This window comes from Erpetoichthys calabaricus, chromosome 9 (genome assembly GCF_900747795.2).
Source record: "Erpetoichthys calabaricus chromosome 9, fErpCal1.3, whole genome shotgun sequence".
Classification (NCBI taxonomy): domain Eukaryota; kingdom Metazoa; phylum Chordata; class Cladistia; order Polypteriformes; family Polypteridae; genus Erpetoichthys; species Erpetoichthys calabaricus.
In genome coordinates this window covers 5,613,060-5,632,392 of record NC_041402.2, presented here as the reverse complement: position 1 = coordinate 5,632,392, position 19,333 = coordinate 5,613,060, and the positions used below count along the sequence as shown (strand labels likewise).

At 42.8% G+C, this 19,333-nt stretch overlaps 1 protein-coding gene across 1 annotated transcript in view; it reads left to right on the top strand.

Annotated features, from left to right (window-relative positions):
• The window catches only part of LOC114657148 (natterin-3-like), a 31,309-nt gene extending 14,322 nt beyond the window's left edge, over positions 1-16,987 (top strand). The window contains exons 4-6 of the mRNA XM_051931694.1: positions 2,978-3,021; positions 6,502-6,628; positions 15,875-16,987. Of these exons, the coding sequence (XP_051787654.1) occupies positions 2,978-3,021; positions 6,502-6,628; positions 15,875-16,962 (1,259 nt within the window). The 3' untranslated portion in view covers positions 16,963-16,987. The remainder of the gene's footprint in view (positions 1-2,977; positions 3,022-6,501; positions 6,629-15,874) is intronic.
• The last annotated feature ends 2,346 nt before the right edge of the window (positions 16,988-19,333 follow it).

Genomic DNA, 19,333 nt, shown 5'->3' with positions numbered 1-19,333 from the left:
ATAATAATAATATTTCTTTACACTTGTATAGCACTTTTCTCACTACTCAAAATTATCCTTTAACTTGCTAATTGAGTCGATCTCAACAAGTCGGCTTTCCAGGCAATTCAGGCTCCTTCTTCAGGCAAAGGTCCCAAAAGCTGACATATTGTAATCTCCTCATTAAATCCGACATTTAGCTTCACTTCTAATGACAAATAAGAAAAAAACCCAAACTCTTGCCAAAGCTTAATTGCACTGCGCTGTCTCATTTAAAAAATCAGTGTGAATAACTGTGTTGTAGCAGTAAAACCTTTCCATATTCTCTCCGTTTGTCAGGAATATCCCAGTTTGTTTGTGCCTGTCATTCTCACTGTGTGAAGGCAGCGGTCAGCCCTCAGTCTTGACCCCAAGTGTGGCTGTAATACCTTAGAACACCTGATAACTGGCAGACAGCTGACACGAATCAATGAGGCACAAATCAAAATGGAGCCACAGATGAACCTGCAACAGTCTGCTGTTTCAGTCACACTGCTGACTTCTGTGTTTCCTATTAATATCCACTAATGTCGCTTTCTTATACAGCTGGATAACAGAAAGAGCACACTGTTTAAGGAAATGGCATTTACTAATAAAAGTTCAAACTGCTTTTTAATTAAGAAGTTGCTTAAAACCAAAAACTGCAACCATTGTTGTTCTACATGAGGTAAATAAATACTTCAAATCCAACCATTAGTTGTAACGCTCTTATATAACTGTCCTCAACAACGTGCGTGTGTCGGTGATATAAACATTACTTTGAAATCAAGCAAATTGTAATAATTTGTTACAATGCACTGCACAACTCTAAGATTATTTTTCTTTTCACTTATCTGCCATACAACACAATTAAAACTAACTGATTTGTGAATTCTCCTTGCAGAAAGGTACTGACGTCCAAATAAATGTTCTCAATTTCTAAATGTAACTGTAACTTCTACAAGAGTATAGTGTATGTGTTTCAAGATGGCAGGTTTGTGTGCGCAGGTGTGTGTGTCTCATTTGTGTATCTATAGAAGATCTTTGTTCTGAAATGATGAGGCTGCCAACATGTCGGTGACTTCTATGAGTTCAGCCTGCTGCTGTCTGCGACCCCCACCTGACTTGGGAAGAACAGACATGGAATTCTAGGGGACTTGTTGAAGTTGACAGTAAGCTTCAAAGTGTTTTGCATTTTTGGAAAAGCCACAAAGCTGTAAACTTCTAACAGATATTGATCAAAACTATCGGAACTTTCATGCATACAATTAATGCTACAATCTACATGTTTATTTGTTTAAAATAATAAAATATTAAAATTACAGCCAACGTGGGACATATTTGACAGTTCAGCAGCATTATTATTGAGCAGTGCCTGGTTGTATTCACACATACCACTTAGAATTAAGGCCAACTCCCGCATGGAGTTTGCTAAAAGACACCTGAAGGAGATGGTGAGAAATAAGATTCTCTGGTCTGATGAGACCAAGATAGAACTTTTTGGCCTTAATTCTAAGCGGTATGTGTGGAGACAACCAGGCACTGCTCATCACTTGCCCAATACAGTCCCCACAGTGAAGCATGGCGGTGGCAGCATCATGCTGTGGGGGTGTTTTTCAGCTGCAGGGACAGGACTACTGGTTGCAATCGAGGGAAAGATGAATGCAGCCAAGTACAGGGATATCCTGGACAAAAACCTTCTCCAGAGTGCTAAGGACCTCAGACTGGGCCGAAGGTTTACCTTCCAACAAGACAATGACCCTAAGCACACAGCTAAAATAACGAAGGAGTGGCTTCACAACAACTCTGTGACTGTTCTTGAATGGCCCAGCCAGAGCCCTGACTTAAACCCAATTGAGCATCTCTGGAGAGACCTAAAAATGGCTGTCCACCAACGTTTACCATCCAACCTGACAGAACTGGAGAGGATCTGCAAGGAGGAATGGCAGAGGATCCCCAAATCCAGGTGTGAAAAATTTGTTGCATCTTTCCCAAGAAGACTCATGGCTGTATTAGCTCAAAAGGGTGCTTCTACTAAATACTGAGCAAAGGGTCTGAATACTTAGGACCATGTGATATTTCAGTTTTTCTTTTTTAATAAATCTGCAACAATTTCAAAAATTCTTTTTTTTGTCTGTCAATATGGGGTGCTGTGTGTACATTAATGAGGGAAAAAATTAATTTAAATGATTTTAGCAAATGGCAGCAATATGACAAAGAGTGAAAAATTGAAGGGGGTCTGAATACTTTCCGTACCCACTGTATATATATATATATATATATATATATATATACACATACACACACACATATATATATATATATATATATATATATATATATATATATATATATATATATATATATATATATATATATATATATATAGTGGAACCTGGCCTGGACACAGACAGACGGACATCTTTTAGTCACCCAACACACGTTTATTTACAAGTATTTACAAAGTTCAATCAAGCACAACCCAGTGCAGCAGTACCAATCACCCCACAAGTCCAGGCCCTTTTACAATGCCTTTCCTCTCTTCAGGCCGCCTCCTCGCCTCCTCCAGAGACCTCATCCTCTTCCACCCGACTCTAGCCACAATATGAAGGGAGGCGGCCCCTTTTATATTCCCCTGGATGTGCTCCAGGTGTGTTCCAGCAATCTTCCACCGATATGCCCCAGTGTGGCGGCTGCATCCCTGGAAGCACTCCGGGTGTCCCTGCTCTTCTTCCCCCAGCACTTCCGGGTGTGGCGGAAGTGCTGAGGTCCAGGGCTCCAAAGGCATAGGGGTGCCCCCTGGCGGTGACCATGGGCTCCTACAGGTTAGAGCTTCAAAGCCCTCTTCCCATCCTTCAGGGCGTCCCGGCCGGATCGCCCCCCCGGCCACCTGTGACAATATATATATAAAGTTACGTCTAACTTCTTACTTTCAAGTAGAATATTTTCGTCTGTTTAAGATGCCTTTTTTTTTATACAGGTATTGTCAAGCTTGGATCACAGACTTGCACGAGAGACACGAAGGTGAGTTCAGGTTTCTTTTTCTTTCGGCTGCTCCCATTAGGGGTCGCCACAGCGGGTCATCTTTTTCCATATCTTCAGGTTTCGAAGGAACAATACAAATGCTTCATTAGTAAATATAGAAGGTAGCTCAAGTCTCAAAGCTTCATTCAAAACAGGAGCCATTACTTCGGCACAAAACCACACAATATAGGAGCCATGACACGTTCAATCGTCCTACTTTAGCTCTCATCTTTAAATCTGAAGAACACCAGCAGCTCACAATGCCCGCTGTAATCAGACCAGGAGAGTGCGAGGAAGATCAGGTCAAAGCCCGGAGTTAAATGTTCTCACCATCATGCGACCAGCACATTAAGCCTGATGCTGCAGAGGACAATCAATTACTTTGCCCTTAGTTTACTGTTTACCAGTTGCGGAAGAGCTGCTATACAGAGCTGTCCTTGTCCTGCTGCCATTAGAGATGGTGAATTGCTGGCGGTCCTGCTCACAATAGTATACACATATTCGTCATAATCGGTTTAAAAAAATTTCTGTATTAGCAAAACAATTTAATGCAGTCCCATGAATTTCATTACAACAGTATTCCACCAATATATATATACTAGCCAACGCCCGCCGTTGCTTACGGCGGTGTAAGAATAGGAGCGGAAAATGGTGAGAAAGGAATTCAGAAATCAAGAAGAAATAAATACTTCTTGAAAGACGTAGTGTGCGTGTAGAATTTCCGGCCAAGCAGGACTACATGTGAAAGTGATAAATAAATCAGGCTTTTTGAATTTACGTACTATGGCCATGGCATCCTGATAGTTTTGTTGCATGTATTTTGGACTTCCTGGAAATGTGGATGGTAATATGATCATTTTGCCTACACGTACATTGTTATTTTCAGCGTTCGCTTGCAGTGCATCTGATAGTTCACGCGCACTCTGTTCTAACATACGCATCTACAACGTACTGTTGCAATAGTTTGCCGCTGGAGTGCTAAATATTAAATGTATTCCTCATTGCTAATCTGTACGCGTAAAATTGGCATCGAGTAAGCCTTATTCGCTTGGCGGTTCTTTTTATCGGGAACATGTTGTAAATCTTTGTGCCAGCCAATGTCTCTGTAAGGGAATAAAAGTGAGTAAACCATAGGATCGCAATTCATATTGAGTGTGGAAATTTGTTTACAAGAGTTGCCTATGGGATAGATGCAAATGTCCCTTTCGGCAGACGTTTTGTCATCTTCTCCAACGAAAATCGCTGCAAAATCGGTGTCACATGCCGGGGCATTGTATCGTCGTAAATCCTGCCTAGAGTTTTCCTTGAAAACCATTCGTACAGATGCTGTTGGATTGGACTGAGCAATTTCATGCATGTGTTTGTATGATTTAGCGAAGGGGTTGATGGTTCTGAGCATGGAATCCAGCTGGAGAAGTACATTTTCGCTGCATGCAGAATTTGCTTTATTTTGTAAGCATACTTCGGTAGCTTGCGCTGTGTCAAAATCATACAACTGTCCATATCCTGGAGAGGTAGAAGTGTTAGCATATAGTGGAGAGACTTGGTGATAAATTTGCCCGTGTATTTTAAAACAGTATGGTCTGTGGCCAGGAGGTTGAGTTATCTATGCGCCCATGGAAGAAAATGCTAGAGAAGAGTTCCATCCATCCATTTTCCAACCCGCTGAATCCGAACACAGGGTCACGGGGATCTGCTGGAGCCAATCCCAGCCAACAAGGCAGGAAACAATCCTGGGCAGGGTGCCAACCCACCACAGGACACACACAAACACCAAGCACACACTAGGGCCAATTTAGAATCGCCAATCCACCTAACCTGCATGTCTTTGGACTGTGGGAGGAAACCGGAGTGCCCGGAGGAAACCCACGCAGACACGGGGACAACATGCAAACTCCACGCAGGGAGGACCCGGGAATCGGACCCAGGTCCCCAGATCTCCCAACTGCGAGGCAGCAGCGCTACCCACTGCGCCACCGTGCCGCCCCTAAAGAAGAGTTGTATTCTCGAATGTCTTCACGATAATTTTTAGCTTCTGATGTTTGCTGTGTAAGAAGCTGTTGTAAAGACACAGGTGGCTCCTGCAAAAGTGGTAAAGCTACTTTACCGTCATGGCAGCACCTCGAGTACTTGTTGGATGTATTATGCTCAGCAGGCCAGTATAGTGCATGACATGGAAGAGGACGAATAGGAATCGAGAAATGCCATGTCGGCTGAGTGTGGGCGGGACCGGTTTTGAAGTGGAAGCAGGACAAACCAGAAGAGAAATATATATAAGAGATATACACACAGGGTTGGGCAAAACTAGATGCAGTTGTAAGTAAATGAAACATATAGTTTATTCTACAGTTGTGATTTAATTATTATATTTTTTACTTGACTTTTTGGCTTCTTTTATGTCTTCTTCTTCTTATTATTATTATTATTAAAGTGAGTTTAGCAATCATAACCTGCATGCCTTTTTCCATACAAACAATTGTAGACCTACTTTTGCCCACCTCTTTATTACATACATCTGCATACACCGATCAGCCACAACATTAGAAACACCTCCCTAAAATTGTGTAGGCCCCCCTTGTGCCATCAAAACAGCTCTGACCCAGCGAGGCATGGACTCCACGAGACCTCTGAAAGTGTGCTGTGGTTTCTGGTGCCAAGATGTTAACAGAAGATCCTCCAAGTCCTGTAGTTGCAAGGTGAGCCCTCCATGAATTGGATTTGTTTCTTCAGCACAGCCCACAGATGCTTGATCAAAGTCACATCTGGTGAATTTGGAGACCAAGTCAACACCTTGAACTCTTTGTCACGTTCCTCAAGCCATTCCTAAACATTTTTTGATTTTTCCTGCTGAAAGAGGTCACTGCCATCATGGAATACTTTTACCATGGAGGGGTGTAAGTGGTCTAAAGTAGTCTTTAGGTAGGTGGTGCATGTTAAAAGTAAAATCCCTATGAATGTCAGGACCACAAGTTTTCTAGCAGAACATTGCCAGAGGCTCACATTACCTCCATTGGTTTGTCTTCTTTCAATAACGCATCCTGCTGCCACATCTTCCCCAGGTAAATGACACACACACACACACCCAACCATCCATACAATCTTAAAGAAAATGGGATTAATCAGAGCAGGTCACCTTCTTCCATTACTCCATGGTTCAGCTGTGACATTCATGTGCTGGCGGCTCTGCTGTCCCACACACAGTAACCTGTGATGTCCTGTGTGTTCTGATATTTTGACACTGTTGACTACAGCGACGCTGTCCCCTCTCTCCTGGCTATTACCTCACACAGGTTCTGGACTTGCATTAAGCTGCCTTATCATGTTAGAATCTTTTTATTTGTAATTTTGAGCAATTTCTCTTTCAGTGTTCATTCATTTTATAGTAAGAATTATCCATACAAGTATTCTGAATGTTTTGTTATGCTGAAGCTTCACTTTCAGCACTTTCTCCAGTAAGCGGTTTGTGTTCTTTTCCCACAGATGATGTGGACACTTTTGACTGCTCTGACATTTCTGCTGCTGAGTGATGTCTGCTCAGGTTCTGCTTCTATGGCTTCTCCTGTCAAAAACCCAGAAAACATCACACAGGTGCCAGAAGCTGAAGCAGGTAAGGTTTACTGTAGTGACAATGCCAGGGGCACTTCTACACATAACAGCAGGAGTGTGGACTTTCTGAAAAGGGGTCTTGCTTCATCTTCAGTAAAGCTCCAAATAACATTGTGAAGCACAGGACAGAAAGGTCACTGGGTGATGAGACGTAGATAAAATGGTGCAGATCAGTGATACAGTGAGGTCACTTGAGGAGTGTAAAATCTGTGGTCCTCCCTGCAATAGCACAGGTCAGGTGCCCTCCGCAATAAAAAAAGCAATTTCTATAAACCCACCTTCCTCAGTCCTCTAAAATCAGGACCATTCAAGCAGATGGTTCTTCAAAGTCCACTCTGTGCCTTGATGTATGCTGTGTGTCACAGGAATGTAAGACTAGATGACTGGCGGTATCAAGGCCATGTCACATTAAATGACTTTTGTAGCTCTTTTCAGTTGTAGAGTTCATTAAAATAATCTCTGTAGGTTGGGGGCACTCCTGGCACGCTCCTGTGACCAGACGTCATGTAGTGTGACATCCCCAGCGTCTCAGTCCAACTACAATACTCTGCGTCTTGTCTTGACAAAGTCAATCAGGTTTTTGTGACATTCTACTGGTGGGCTATGTGTACGCGAGAGTTGACAACTAGTTAGCACTCAGCCAGAAATTCAATGCATAAAGTATGGCGCCATGAAATTAGAAACAAGGGTGTTTTGGACCTCACAATCCGAAGAAAGACTTGTCTCTTTTACATACCATGACACACAGGAATAAATGCAAAGAAGGGAAGAGCTTGTGGTTGAACGTACAGTGCCTGTAAACTCCTTAAACTTCTGGCCATCAGGAAAAGGGACGAGCAAGCAATACTTTACAAGTGTGACAAAAGGATCTGGGCTGGTATCTCAAAGGCTGCCAGTTCGAATCATGGCAGTGACAGAAGAAATGCCACTCCTTTGAGCCCTTGAGCAAGACCTTTAACCTGCAATTATTCCGGTGGTGCTGACTCTGTGCTCTGACCCTAAAACTCTTAAGTTGGGGTATACGAAAAAATTAATTCCATATACAAGAAATGGTAAATAAAGTGAATTAGTATTATAAACTGGGCTGGATATTTGTGATTTGACATCCTCAGTGATTTCTAGTCAAGTAATATGAAATGTTCAGGTGACGACTTCTGCTCTGACTAGAAGTCATGTAGTGTGACACTGGCATAAGGAAAAAAGAGAAATATTCACACACAGTCAGTAATACACAAAAAAGCCTAAACGATTCATAGGAGGACTGATGAGAAAATGCATCTTGTATGCCATGTGTTCTGTTTGAATTTGTGTATTTTTGACAAAACCTAATCAGATGCTCTCAAACTCAGCCTTTGGTGACCCCATGTATCTGCAGGATTTTATCCCTACTGACTCTTGTTTTTAACTGGACTCTTAGCCCAATTAAGTGAGCTGCCATTTCCCACTTTATTTGTTTTGGGGCCAAAGTAAGTTTGGTCATTTCTTATTAGCATACAACAAATATATATATATATATATATATATATAATATATAATATATTTGCAGCCGGATATCCACAAAGGGAGAGAATGAATCACATATCATAAAGTAGTTTTTATTCCTGAGCTTTCAGCCCCTTCATCAGAGGATAATGCTTAGACTTACAAGAATTAAAGGCAATATATAGCAAAAATTTCGTAGTTTGACAGGGCTAAGTCAGTGTGATCAGGAGGGGGGTGGGGGTTATTGGTTCTAAAGATTTTATTTATTATGAATACGTTCTTCTTAAGTTTGCATATGCTGGGTTAATGTCCAAGTGTCTGTTGATGGCATTCTCATTTGATAACCAGGATTCGGCCAGCTCTCTGGCACTTTTAGTATCCCCCAAGCTACGTAATGTTTTGCTATATATTGCCTTTGATTCTTGTAAGTCTAAGCATTATCCTCTGAAAGCTTAGGAATAAAAACTACTTATGATACGTGATTCATTTTCTCCCTTTGTGGATCTCCAGCTGCAAACCGTATCACAGACTTTCTTTCCCATACTAGGGGGCTCCGCCCCCTGCTCGCTTCGCTCGCCAACCCCTGGCGTTGGGGCATGACAAAGAGTGAGATGTATGAATTAGATATAGAATAGTGTGCAGGTTTGGATGATGCATATAGAAATTAAAAAATAGAGTGTTTGGCACAGAGTAATGTTTTATTGGAATATTTCTTTGTATACAACATTAGTAGTAAAGATGGTGTCCTGTCCTTGAATGAGTCTTCCTTGGCATGGAGCATTTATAACTTGACATTATCACCGTGGTGATGTCGTTTTCTCCAGAAAGTGCCATTGTCAATCCAAACATAGTGAAGAGGAATTTCCCAATATTTCCAACGGTGAGCGTTGGGATCGTTTTGATTGAGTTTAAACCACGCGGTTAGTTTAGTATCTTTTGTGGCTGCTCTCTTTGCCGCTTGTAGCTCATCACCTGCATGAAAACAGACAGTTTGTTCGTGCTCCAAATGAACTGGCAAGCGACATATTGTGTGGCTCTGATGGTGCATAGGAAAGCAAAATATTCTCCAAATGGCCTCTGGAGCACTGACATATCGTGAATGAACATACATTCGAGTTTCATCGTGAACATTCGTTTCAGATATGGAGACATTAGCATAATCGTGTCCCTTGTACACGTATTTGAATAGATATTTAACGCTTTTTACTGTAGCGCAGATCTCCACATTTATATGGCAGTTGTAGCGTAAACATAAATAAGGATTGTATGGTACGACCCAGCTATTGTCAATTGAATGACCTGGACGAATTTGTAAGTGAGTTGTCTTTCGTCTTCTATATTTAGGGTATCCATTTATATTACCAAGTGTAACGTCTTGGAAGTCTTTGGGGAAGTCTTTTGAACATTTGCCATTAAGCATACATGGACTGTTTGGATTTGTAGTGCCACATGGTGAATGAATCATATTTTTTATAACAATTTGAAAGAGGCGTGGAGAGGTGTCACGGTCTGGAATTTCAGTTTTGACTATTTTATCGATGTCAGATTCAGTGCGTATTTTGGAATCCTCATCAAGTATTATTAATATATGGGCGTGTGGTAAACCTCTCTTCTGAAACTCAATAACGTGGATAATGGCTGTGACAGTTTCAAATATAGATTTTTGTTTGATATCTTGTAGCAGGTTATTCAGTTTAAGTCTAAAGACTCTTGTAACTAAATCAGGACGATGTTCGACTCTCTGCCAGGGCATAAGATTAGTTGTAATTTCTGTCCATTTAGGATTGCAGGTCATAGTGATAAACAGATCAGGTTTTCCAAATTTTCTTACGATAGCCATGGCATCTTGGTAATGTTGTTGCATATTGCGTGGGCTGCCTTGAAAGGATGATGGTAGAATAACAGGTTTTCCAGCCGGGTGCTCCATGACGTCAGCATCCCGATTAATGTAGTCCAGCAGTGATTTGTATTTATCGGCTCTAAGTGAAGGCTGGTTGTTTCTTATCCACTGTAGATCATTTGATTCCGCTCGAACATAAACGTCAACGATGTATTGTTGAGTCAGCTTTCCTGCATTGAGTAATGGATTAAAGTCGTTTCTTTTTCTGGCAGTTCATATGCGCGTTGTAGACGTCGGCGTTCATTTATTCTGTCTCTTCGCTCCCTTTTTTGTATGTCTGAGACGCGAGCTCTTTCGGTTTGAACTCGTGCTTGTTTCGATGCAGCACTTTGAGACGTGCGCTGTATGCGTCTACGTTCATTGTGTCTGTCCATTTGGGCACGTCTCTGTAACGGGGTTACTTGAGCTTTGCGTTTTTTGAGCCGAGACATTTTTTCTCCCGGAGTTTCAGAAGCGCGTTGTATGCGCCGCCGTATATTTTGTTGTTTCATTCTGGTTCGTGTGGTCCCGTTATCCGAGCCGAATCGTTTTGTACCCGTGACTGTGTATTCATGACTTGTTTGTTCCTCAGCATGCGAAATATGGATAAGTAATAAGGAGGATCGCACTCACTGTTAATATGGAGCCTTTTCTGCAGTTGAACAGTTAATAGTGCTTTATTGTAAGGAGATCCACCTATGCTGACACCTATGCTGCCTAGTGTGAAGGTGTTGAGATGACGTATGTTTAATATGGACGGTTCCTTTAGAAATGGGGCTTTGGGTGTCACTTCTTATTGATGTGTGGGGGGGTGGGTGAGGATTGTTGGTGCGCGAGCGTCTTCTTTCTTTTTGTGTGCCAGTGGCTTGTTGAATCCTCCTCTTTGTGTGTGTCCCGTCCGTTGCATGTGTGGGGGGGGGGTGGTTTTGGGTTCTTTTTTTTTGTGTGCCAGGGGCTTGTTGAATCGTCCTCTTTGTGTGTGTCCCGTCCGGTGCCTGTGGGGGGGGGGGGGGCTGCTTGCAGGTGGGCGCGAGTGGCTTCTTTTTTTTTGTGTGCTAGTTTCGTGTGCAATGGGTTTCGTGCAGTGCTGTGCATCGCCTGCGTTTGACTCCTTTTTTCTGTGCTGACTCCTTTTTTCTGTGGTCGCGGGGCCTCATTTCTTTGACTCCTTTTTTCTGTGGTCTTGGCCGCCTCTCGCGGCCCCTCATCCGCCTCTCGCGGCCCCTCATTTCTTGGGGCGCCTGCGCAGTACGTCTTTTTGCGGCTACGGCCCATGGCCGGATGTCCCTGCGTCCATCCGGTTTAGCATTCTCGGTTAGTAATATGGAATCTTTCCTCGTCCCTGGGCCACTTGTCCTCTCTCTCCAGGAGCTTCATCCTGCTCCTGCTCCCGACTCCAGCTCAATGACAGGAGGGAGGCGGCCCCATTTATCCTCACCCGGATGAGCTCCAGGTGCCCTACCTGACGTCACGTCCTGGTGTGGTGGAAACGTCAGGAGAGCACCCGGAAGCACTCCGGGTGACCGTGGAAGGATCGTCCTCCATAAGTGTGGTGGAAGTGAATAAGTCCCGGGCTCCATGAGGCTCGGGGCGCCCCCTGGCAGTGACCAGAGGCCCCAACGGTCTTGAGCCTCCCTGCTCCCCTTCTGTGGGACTCTTCTACTCCAGGGCGGTTGCCCCCTCGTGGCCCGGAGGATAAATATGCCACCACCCAGTCCTTCCAGGTGTCCCGGCCGGGTCTGACCCCCAGCCGCGTACCACAATATATATGTTACAAGGGGATAACTTAGTTTTTTGTTTCTTTTTACTTGTTGGTTAAGATTTTTTTCATATCATCATGATTTTCATTCTTCTTTCAAGCTGTTTGGGTTGTTTAATTCACTATTTACCAGTGTACATGTTAGTGTATCTGACTCCAAAATAGTTGCAGCCCTTCAGCATTAAGTTTCATTTCCTTGTTTTCACTTGACATTATTAAGATACAATTAGAGGAAGCTTCCTGTGTCTGCGTGAGTCTCCTCCAGGTGCTCCAGTTTCCTGCCATAGCCTAAAGACATTCAGGTTGGGTGAATTGGTGATACTAAAATGGCTTGTGTGTGTGGTTGGAGTTGATGTGTGTGTGTTCACTTTGCAATGGACTGGCTGCCTGTCCAGAGTTTTTTCCTGCCTTGCGCCCTGTGCTAGCTGTGATAGGCTCCAGCAGATCCATGCGGCCCTGTTCAGGACTAAGCAGGTCAGAGAATGACTGATGACATAACAGACAGGTTGAGGTTGGGAGCTTGCGCTGATTACAGGGTGTTGCCACACCCACCACAAGACAAACCACCCGGATTGAGGTCCGAGTGCAGCCGTGCAGCAGGTGACACCTCAGCACCACACTGAAGAGTGTGAATGTTTTTTACGGTGACTGGAGTGCCAATTCTGCCACCAACCCCAAGGTTTACCCTGCAAGTTGGAGGACCTGCTGGTATTGCGGGATGCAGATTAACATCATACCTGGGATGGAACAATTAGAGGTTAAGCGCCATGCTCAGGGAGTAGAGTCACTTCTGGCGTTTTACGGGATTTGAATCGGCAACCTTCCGATCCTAGCCTCAGATCCACCACTCCGCCCATTACACACAGCTTGTTTAAATATTCTTTCAGGTGATACTGTGTACACCACAGGAGAGGAAAGATCATTGAAGGTGCTCCCGCATGTGACTGGTGATAGAATGTACCATTGGTTCAATAAAAGATAGGGAGTCGTGTTTGGATTTGTCAGGTGGGACACTGCTGTGCAGACCTACTAAGGTTTACTGCTTTGTGATGGCTTTTGCAGAAACATAAACGGCTTCACGATATCAACACAATGGCGATTCAAAGACGTTAGGATGTTATATGTTGAATCTAAAAGGACAGGTATTGCAATATTGGCATTTACTTTGGAAAAATGTTTTATTTTTTTTTACAAGTCAAATAAGAATGTTCTTAATATCTGCCAGATCTGCACATATCTTACCTTAGTTCCTCCTGCCCCTATTGGGTACATTGGGCAGCAAGAGATGACATTGAGCTCTACCAGTGGCCAGTTGAGTTGTTTCACGCTAAGTTATGCTCTGAGCTTGGAAGTCTTGTTGTAATGTTGCTTTCCAAGTTTTCCTAGGACGTCCTCTCTGCCGTTGTCCTTCGGTGGGCTTCCACTCCATCACAATGTGGGCTGGAAGGTTTTTTGGTTTGCTGAAAGATGTGCCCTGCCAACTTAAGCCTCTTTTTCCATGATGTCCTGTAGACCCTTTAGCCCTGTTCAGTTCAGTGTTTCCTAATTTGTCATGTGATCCAACCATGTGACCTGAAGGATTCTCTAGAGGCCTCTGTGATGGAATACATTCAGCTTGTGAGCTGTAGTCACTGTGTTGGTCTCACCGGCATAAATTGCAGTGGGTAAGACAATTGACTTGTACAAAACTTAATCTTCAACTTTAGTGTTAGTGTGGGTGAATCTGCGGATACAGCCTGCATTAATTCATGCTATGGACTGGCAATAATCTGGGCACTGAATGATGGCACATTACTGTTGCTCGCTCCACTCAGCTTTTGCCACTTTTCTTTTATCCCATTTTACTCCTATTGAGAGACCATCAAAAAGACCAACAAAAACAAAGGTTTTTGCACTGAAGCTTCATTTTCTCCCTTTTTCATCTGTTCTTCTATAGTTGGTGGTAAAGAGGCTGCTCAGGAACGTGGCCAAATTTATTTTATGATTTGATGTAAATATTCAAAAAAGGCATTTTTACACCAGATTTAATGTGACCAGTAGGAGGCATTGCAGCCCCCCAAACCTCATACACCACCACACAAACACAAGTCCCAGGTTCAAATAAATGATTTATTTTCTTTTATTCTCTCTTATATTCTTTTTTCTCCTCCACACTACCAGGTGAGCTTTGCCCCCCTTCCTTCCGTCTCTGACTCCCTGAGGTGAGGTCGAGTGGCTTCTTTTATCCTGGACCGAAGAGTACATTTGGTGCTAGGGCACAGCCTGATGGAAGTACTTCCAGGTCTAATGGAAGTTTTATAAAGTAGAATGAGAAATCTCTGTAGCACCCCCTAGTGGCCCCCACTGAACCCAACAAGGCTGTTCCAATGGACTACAATATTCAGTGTGCCTTGCAGGCTTCTGCACAGGTACAATTGCCCAGGGAAGTTGCCTACTATTGTATTAGGGAAGCCCATAGTCCTGCCAGTTTGCCTTCTCCTGTCCTTCCATTATACTGTCCTCCTAGCTAGGTGTTGTTCCTGGGTCCAACTCAGCTGGGGAGGCAGTGTACTCACTCTCGCACTGGCATTTTCTGCCTGTCTTCTGGGCGAGATATGAACTATCTTTGCCATTTCTTGTGGTAGCATAGGGCTTACCTCCTATCCAATTACAGAATCCTGCACCATCCTGGCTGGAATGCCTGCCCATGCACGTCATTCAGCTCAATGATTACTGATGGATGCTGATGGGGAGCAGTTAAAAGCGTGTGTATGAGCGCATAGCTTCAAAGTTATCAGAGATGTGTAAGAGAATTTGGCCTGGTATGTGGGGTATGTGCAATTTTATTAATCCAATCCAGGATGCCAGTGCAATGGACAAACCAGTGGAGATGAACATTGCTGAACATTTTCTCCCCCAGTACACCAGATGGCAGTGTCCCTGAGTTAGGATTCCCACACAGACACCCACATGGCATGCTAGGATCTGTAGTCCCATAGGGAAGTCCTACTGGGTTCTGTGGGGTCCACCAAGGGAGCAGTTGCAATTCATAGTCCTTACTTTCAAGACTTCTGGGAGACCTGGAAGTGCTTCAAATGAGCTAAGCCCTAGCACTGGAAGTACTCCCAGGTCATAGATAAAAGATGCCACTCAGTCTCATTCAGGCGAGTTGGAGCTGGGAGAGGAGGTGGACAGCACCCATCTGGGGTGAATCGAAGAGAAAGGAGAAGAGCATGTTTCATTTGGTGTGTTGTATTGGGCTGAAACAAAGAAACCTGTTAAAGGAATTTCTGGCAAATAAAAAATATTGCACTGTTTTCACTATTGCACTATTGGACTGTTTTTGTGTAGTTGTGTTTGGGGCTTGGTGGCACCCCCTGGTAGTCACAGAATGCTGGTTTTGACTGTTGAGTATAAGCTTGATGAAATAGGCTCCAGCTGCCCAAAGCCCCTGCTCTTGATAAGAGGTTTAAGATGATGGATGGATGTGTTTTGAGAAAAGCCAAGGAAATCCCACAAAATAAAAAAATAAAGCAGCTGATTGTGATAATTTGTAGTCAAGAAATTTTAGCAGGGCTCTGTCAATGTGAAGGCCAAAAGTCTAAGATCAAAATCAAAAGACAAATTCTAAAGTCAAAAGACTATCTTAAAATTCAGAATTTAAAACTAGCAAATTAATTACTCTAACTAAAAAAATAAAACAGATGGCATGCAAGAGGTTTGTTTTCCCATAAAAATCTGGAAGCTGGGATGCAAGGCATACTGTGCCGCCATCTTTTATAGGTGTATCAGACACTTATCGTCACACATACAGAAGGCAACTAAATTCCTATTTAAAAGTGCTAATTAACACACAATTTGTTGGTGGGCTGAGATGACCTAATAAATCATGTGACATACCATCCTGTAAACAATATGGCCACACCATGCAAATATAAAAGTATAAAATGTCAGCGCAAAAACTCGAGCAACATGGCAGACAAATTGACGTCAGTTTCTTAATAATTAAAGTACTTTACAGCCAAAATTAAAATTTTCAAAACAATGATTTAGAGCAAAAAAAAAAACAACAGCCATAATGCAGATTCATGAGAAGTACCTTTGATAAAATTAATTAAAATTTCTTCTATTTCTTCTTATCTCCACAGTAGACTTGCCTGTTATTCCAATTCTCATTGAAGTCAATCCTCCACCAGATCTCAATTCCAGCTTTATGTTTAGGAAAGCATCAGCTCAGCGGAGTTCACTTGATTCTTCTTCAGTCGTTGACAGCACCGTTAACCTGCAATGGGTCCCCTTTACAGGTTCAGTTCCCAGTGACACAGTATCCATGTGGAATTATTATGCTTCACGGACCGACTATGTCTGTAAAGTCCACTGTGAACCTGGATTCTATAGTCCGAGTAAAGGTTCAAGATGTTTTTATGCTTATGGCGGAAAAGAGCATTATTCGTCTTCATTTGACATTTTGGTAAACCGGGACCATTTTGAGTTTCTACAGTGGGTGTCGGGAAAATATGGTTCAATTCCATCATTACCCATCAGGTCCTGTGAAGGTTACGACGCCTTTGTTGGTAAAAACAGGTATGGCTTAGGTAAGGTGGTTCCAAAGCATACTGCCTTCTTCTTGCCATGGGAGGGTTATGAGTACTTTTATAAGGATTATGATGTCCTCTCCATCAACCCAGGATCTTACAGTCAGAAAATCTCTAATGTCATCTATGATACTAATCAGATGAACTTTCTTGAACTACCTCCTGATGTGCTGAGAGTAGCATCTGTGGATAACCACGACTGCCAGAGTGCAAAGAAAAGTGTCACCCTAGTGGCAACAACCACGAATGAGAAACGCTGGGGCATCCAGCGTTCAACAATGTATGGAGTCTCTGTTACCATCACTGCTGGAATCCCTGAATTGTTCACTGGGTCTGTCAGTGTCTCCACAGAGAAAACGTTCACCACTACTTTGGGTGAAACCTCAAGCACGTCTGACAGTCACTCCTTGTCTGTTGCGGTAACTGTTCAACCCAATCACTTCTGCAGAGTGATGATGGTAGGAAAGAAGGTGACTGCTGACATCCCCTACACTGCCAGGCTGAGCCGTACTTACTGGAATGGCAAGATAAGAAGCACCACTGTTGTCGGCAAATATCAAGGAGTGAAGATTGGGGAAGTGAAAGCTGTGATCCAGCGATGCGAACAAATCCCTGATGCTCAACCTTGTCCAACTGCATGATCTGACTGGGAAATATCACAGTGACATTGGGGCAACTCTTAATTGGTGTACTTTTGTTCAGATTTAGTTTGGTAAACTTTTAAACATAATTCAGCATAAATGAATTGTCTGCACTGAACTGCAGTCTGTTTAAGCTGCCAATAAAAAACTATGAATCAAGATCTAGATGTACTGCTGTTGTTGGCTTTATTTTAGAAGGCAACAATAGGCACAGTCTTTGGGGGGCATGAGGGAAGTTGCCCCACAGTCTTAAACGTGGAGGAAATCTAAGAGCAATGGAGTGCTTGTAAATTAAATGACCATTGAGGTCACAAGAAGAGTTAGAAGTGGGGATTGAATCTTCAGGTAAAGACCTCATCACATGACATGATGATTCCAGTGGTTTTCAGTCGTAGACTTTATTAACATAATCTTATAGTATGTCATCATTGGATGGGTGAAACTCACTGAGTTTGTTATTGGATTGTTTTACTCTCGTGTGTTAAATATTAAATGTGCGAAAATGTACACACATACAAAAAAACCCCAAAAAATATAAGAACCAATGAAGAATGATGCTTGCACAGCTTATTGCTTCTCAGTCAGTACTCCACATAGGGAGTCTCTAACTATGGCATGAAAAACACAAGTATCATGAGGTTCACCCTACTGGGTCATCCCCCTCAGCCTCCGAAATCTTGTGAGGAAAAATGGTGCTAACCTCCTCACGGTGGGTACCCTGTATTTACTTTATTACTAATAGCAGTAGAAGAAAATTTATCAAAGTCTGGATATTCTGGTCCTCCCTGCGGAGAGTTGTCATGTTCTCCCTGTGTCTGTGTGGGTTTCCTCCCACAGTCCAAAGATGTGCAGGTTAGGTGGATTGGCCATCCTAAATTGGCCTGAATATGTGATTGGATTGTGTGTGTGTGTGTTCACCCAGTGATGGACTGTTATTGTGTAGATGGTTTGTTCCTGCCTTGCACCCTGTGTTAAGTGGGATTGGCTCCAGCACACACCCATGATTCTGTTCAGGACTAAGTGGATTGGAATATGACAGTTGTCTGACTGGATATCCTGCATATACTTTCAGAATGTTTACTGAAAATTACCTGTAATGTCAGAAGAGGACATTATCCTGGATGTGTTTAGATCAGCAGTCTGACTGATGGATGAGTTGTGATCTTCGACGTCCAGATGAAATGGTCTCCCTTTCTGTCTTTGATGGCTGTCACTGGGATGGTGTATTATTTATGTCGAAAATACATGTGGGGATTCAGACCTTGTGACAGTACAAACATATGATTGGTTAGCCATCCAAGTGAGGGCTGGCTCTGCTGAAAAGCTTTGATCCATCTATTTATCTGTGCAATCTCTTGCTGTCTCCAGTTCTTTATATATTATCAATTTTCTAGCTGTCTTAAAATAAGAGTATCATAAATTACTTAAATAACAAGACACATACATTAAAATTTATAAGTTATTGGTAAATTGTTGGTCAAAAGAACACACAATGTACCATTCCTAATCAAATGGGTTCAATAACATAAATTACCTTTGTACATTAGTTAGGTAAGTTACCTTCTGGGGTCTGTAAATGCCTTTGTAAATTATTTGGCTCCATTACAGTTCACCATACTTTGAGGAAGTTTAAAAAAATTGCAAAAGAGGTTGTCTGCAACAGATGGAAGAGCACCTCACATCATGCTGTCATTTAGTTTTGGAGTGCTGCTAAACCAAACCAACAACAATGGAGAATGTGATTACACTTTCAAGTATAATTTTGCAAAACTGAACTGGGATTGGCTGGGAAATCTTGAATTTCCAAAGTTGCCGTAAAAAGTGGAACCACTGCTGAGCATTCTTAGTGGTGGAAAGTGGAGTTAATGTCCCAGCTGAGCGTGTTTGTGATAGTTGTGCTCACAAATTTGAAGGATTCTACCATATTGAGTGTAGATTCATTCATTTATAGTAGGAGAGGTTGTAATTGCTGTTTGCGGAAGTCAATATCCATTTCCAGTGTCTTGGTGGTATAGAGGACCAGGTTATTGGAAGCACACCAAGATACAAGACGAGACGCCTCTTTTCGGTAAGCTGTTTCATTACCATTAGTAATTAATCCAATAATGGTGGTGTCGTCAACAAACATAATGAATTTTACTGAGGGATCAGTGGACCTCCAGCCATTGGTGTACAGGGAATAAAGTAGAGGAGAAAGTACACAGCCTTGAGGGGCACCTGTGCTAATATGGAGACAGTCTGAGAGGTGGGAGCCGACACAAATGTATTGTTTCCAGTCTGTCAGGAAAGTGTCAATCCATTTGCAGATGAAGGATTCTGTTCAGTCTGTAGAAGTTTAATTAACAATAGCTCATGGACAATGGTGTTCAAA